Source organism: Macadamia integrifolia, chromosome 6 (assembly GCF_013358625.1).
Source record: "Macadamia integrifolia cultivar HAES 741 chromosome 6, SCU_Mint_v3, whole genome shotgun sequence".
Lineage (NCBI taxonomy): Eukaryota > Viridiplantae > Streptophyta > Magnoliopsida > Proteales > Proteaceae > Macadamia > Macadamia integrifolia.
The window spans coordinates 247,493-251,856 of record NC_056562.1 but is presented as its reverse complement, the minus strand read 5'-3'; the positions used below and the strand labels follow the sequence as shown (position 1 = coordinate 251,856).

The following is a 4,364-nucleotide window of genomic DNA, read 5'->3' as shown; positions in this document are numbered from 1 at the left end:
CACAGAGGAAGATTCACGAAACTCTAGCCAAACTGAAACCATCCAAAAACCCAAGCCCAAAACAAATTTGAAATTTCGAATGTTCTAAATCCATCCAGGAAGCCCAAGGCCAAGCCCAAGCCCAAGAGAATTGGAGTCCAGAATCTCGTTCCAAGCGTGTCATGAAAGAAAAGAAACCGAAGGTCCCAAGCTGCTCAAACCAGTTCCGAACCCCGTCCCAAGCGTGTGGTAATTTACCAACTTCTTCTTCTTCTTCTGATCTCTCTCTATATAACGACTCTCTCAAGGCTCTCTCCTCGGGCACCTCCAACCACCAAGAGAGCACCATCCTTCACGTTACCTACTTCTGCTTTCACACTCTCTGTTCGATTCGTTTGTTTCTTCAAGGTAATTCTCCTAAACTAATGTCATATCTTTATTGCCTCTAGAAGATTTATTGTTGGGCATATGCAATTTTTTTCTTTGCTTCTTTTGATAGAAGTTCTAGTGATCTTCCTTGGGAATAGCTTACACATTCTTGGAAATAGTGGTTATAATCAATGTTTAATGTGTGCTCTGTTTTCTGCGATTCATTTCTTTGTGATCGGTTTGAGTATCTCAATCCCAATTCTGTTTTATGAACTCTAGTTTGTGTAGGAGGAGATTCTCCTGTTGGTATACTATGTCTTGTATTTTGTCGCAGTCTAAACCAGGGAGTATTGGTGTAGGCCCCCCGACAGAACGACGGTTTCAATTGAGGGCAGTTTTATACTTTCTGATATTAGGATTTTTCACTATATATTTGTAGCGATAGTTACTTTATGTAAGAAATTCTGAGAGGTGTGAGGATGAGTACTGTAACCTTATTCTCCATTGATAGTGAGTAGAATCTCATCTCACCGAAGACGTAGGTAATCTTGCCGAACATTGTAAATTTGTGTGCATTGTTTATTCTTGTTTTTCCATTACCTTAGAATTGCGTTTCTACCTCTCCTCCTTCGATTTTGCTTAATAAAACAAGTTTATTCTTTGTTACAATATATATATATATATATATATATTTGATTGATCGTCTATGTTTGTTTTTTAATAGGAAATGAGTTGGTCATCGAGTGATAATTTTTTTGTGAATGCAAAGTTAGAGGTCTTCTCAGTAAAACTCTTTTCCAAACAATTAGAATTGACAAGGACCAAAGGTGTCATCTACGATGGGCCCAAGGGTGATGATTTTAAGAGGTTCTTGCGTTCTAAGAACTTTCGAGTAAATCGTCAAGGAAAGGTTATTGTAAGCATCCAAAAGCTCGACGATGATGGTGAATACCTCGAATATCAGTATGATAACTTCGTTCTAGAAATGGTGGTCCCGTTGGGCACCTTTGGTTTTCCAAACGTACCATTGCCAAAGCAACTAGTGGAGAATGAATTGCAAAGCCACTTGGACAATACCAAGGCTGAGTTGGCGAAGAAGAATGATGAGCTTAATGATTTGAAGCGGAAGATTCACAATTGGAATCCTGAACAATTCCGATTGATTATGACTGCGATCACAAACTCAATGAAGAGAGTGTTCGTTGACTTTGGTCTTGAACCACCAGCAAATGGAGATCCAGAGGCTGTGCTGCGGTTTCTTGAGTTGTTACATGATCTGATCCTTCACCAAGAATTCGGTGCCACTTTCTTAGTTGCCGCGAATGAGATACTAGGCTCGATGGCAAGCATATTTGAGAAACGCAGTGGCTTAAGCATTGGCATGGCAACAACGAATAGTACTCCGAATACTCCATCCCGTCTCATTAAGAATCTGAGTACCTTAAGAGGCTTTCTGGTGGATTCCCACTTCTTTATTGATGGCAATGTTATAGTGAGGGATTTCCATCTAATGAATGAGGAAGACCTCTTGGTTATCTTTCGAGATTCTGCAGCAAATGTGGCCTGGCTTAAGCAAAAGGAGATAGGTGTGAAATCAATCGATAACATCAACAGAAAATCCATCTTCTACGGGTATTTCAACATTCCAACGGTGGGTATGTTCAAGGGTATTTTAACAAGAGTTCATGTCACCCTACCGGATGAAATTATGGTGAAACTTCAAGTAGGCAAACATACCCTTAATGATAAAAGGTTTTGGTTTGTCTATGCCAATGGGGCAGGTATATTTGAAAAGGATCTTTTGAGTCCTATTGAAAATGAAAATTTCACCCCTTCTCGGGTCTTAGGTGACCGGACCAACTTCTTTGAGTTTCTCCGTAGGATGAACCGAACCTTTGTCAACGAGAAGGGAATATATCTCAAGTTTGACTTTATTGCTGCGAAGTTTTTAGAAAGGAGTTTTCTTGATAGTACAGTACGCTATTATAATAAGGATGGTGGAATGTCTGGTATTTTTAAGTTGGTGCAATTTGATGTGAATGAACCTACAGCAGATTTCATACGGCGAGAAGCTTATATACCTCTGTCAGTCTTCTCAAGTTATGTGGAGAAATATCCACCCTCTTGGATTGTGAATGAAGCTCTGGGTAAAGACTGTGCTTTCACATTCAATGGCTTCTGTTTTATAGGAAAAATAACAAAAACGTTTGCTACTTTCCGTGAGAATGCTTTGGTCAGTGTATTCTTCGAACAAAGCCAACATGGGGAGAACTGTTATGTTGATGCTCTAGCAACAACTTTCTTCGTTTTTAAAACAGAGAAAGGAACATCATGGAGTAGCATTGAAGGATCAACATCTCCAAAATTTGTTTAATAGGTTTAATAGGGCCTATAGTTTATTTTAGTTTATTTTTTATTTTGAGGCTAGCTTGAATTGACTGGTTGCTCGCACTATTCTATCAGTTTGATCGTGGCATTGTGATTTACTGGGTTTCCCATATCTAGTTATTATTAATTGTTGTTATTGTTTATTGCCTTGTTAAGTAAAAATGTAAATTCTACCCAAAAAAAAAAAGAAAAAAAGAGTAAAATTGTGTCAATCTCCCTAGAGGCTGACGGTGTTATCTGCAATTTAAAATATGTTATTACCCTCAGATAACTTCAATGCAAAAACCAAAATCAACTTTATTTGAAAGAGGGAACAATTGGGAAGCTACTTCCAGCACTTTGTGTTTCCAAATTTCTGGTGGAAATAGGACTTGGAACCCTTCAGAGCGAAGAAGATAATTGAAGGGTCATCGAGGAGTCGTCTCCGAGCGGTAGAGATTGGAGTCGGTGCACATTGGCCTTACGAGGAGATAAATTGGCCATCGAATATTGGACCAAGAGCTGTCATCGATGCAGATGGATCGACATGGATGGGGGTGGGGCAGATGATGGGAGAAAGGGTGGGGTTGATGAAAGCACGGTTAAAATCCAGTGGACGAGGCCCTTGTCATTATGGGATTTGGAGAGCATCATAATGTGTGCAATCTTATCCCGTTTTGTAGAAAGGCTATTTTCTGACTTGAATCTATGACCATAGTAAAATACGCGTATAATACGTGCATCCGAACCTTTAATTCAAAAATTCGTAATTTGGCGTGTCAATCCAAAAAAACCGTTTAATATGCAGATTTTAAAGATAACTCTGTATTATATATGAATAATACTCGTATAATACGTTACATGCTCAATAAAAAATTTGGGTTAAAAAAAAAAAATGAGATTAACCTAAATGGGCCAAATCCCGATTCTCGAACCCTTATCTTCTATTAGGAACCCTAATCGATCGAAACTATAACCCTTTTTCTTCCCTCATCTAAGTAAACCAAAAAAAGGAAGAACCCTTGCCCCAGTGACCCCTTCTTCTCCATCTCCGTTCACGGCGACCAGCGACTGAGGGCTATAGGTAAAACATCAATACTCCCTGCTCTCATTCTCTTTTCCATTTCTCTTCTCATCGATTGTTGAAAACCCAATCAATCCTTCCTCTTCTCCATTTTTCTTCCCATTGGTAGTTGAAAATCTAATCAAGGGTGATTGCATCTATAAATAATTTTTAACGAGAAGTTAGAAAGATTCAAAAGAGATGACTCACATGGACAAAGATGGCCAAGAACGGGATTCTCCAAAAGGGGTTGAAATGAAAGCCTTTCTAGGAAATTTAGCATACAATCACCATTTGAATTGTACTGACAATTATCTATAAACATAGTTGCAGTTGGACAATGTGAGGAATTAGAAAGAGGGAAAGGACACGGGTGTTCTCCTCCCTCTGTTCTTACAATACTACATCTGAGAAATCAAATGAGTTGAAGGGAGGGGGTTCTTGAGCCTTAAAATTGATCCATGACTGGTCTTAGATTGTATCCCCATGGAAATTTCAAGAAAATCCAAGCTCATCTCTAGGATGAACGATTGTAGACACTTATTCTCCATTTTCTTGAACCTTGTTTTCGTACCAAGAAGAAAAA

General features: G+C 38.8%; 1 protein-coding gene across 1 annotated transcript; it reads left to right on the top strand.

The window, feature by feature from the left end:
* Nucleotides 1–319: 319 nt before the first annotated feature.
* On the top strand, nucleotides 320–2,877 carry LOC122082836. The gene is made up of 2 exons (XM_042650622.1): nucleotides 320–387; nucleotides 1,073–2,877. The coding sequence occupies exon 2, from the start codon at nucleotides 1,076–1,078 to the stop codon at nucleotides 2,720–2,722; it is 1,647 nt and encodes a 548-aa protein (XP_042506556.1). The 5' UTR covers nucleotides 320–387; nucleotides 1,073–1,075; the 3' UTR covers nucleotides 2,723–2,877.
* Nucleotides 2,878–4,364: the final 1,487 nt, after the last annotated feature.

What these genes read in the sequence shown, in the direction of transcription:
- LOC122082836 (XM_042650622.1), top strand. Translation starts at nt 1,076, where the DNA reads ATGAGTTGGTCATCGAGTGATAATTTTTTTGTGAATGCAAAGTTAGAG.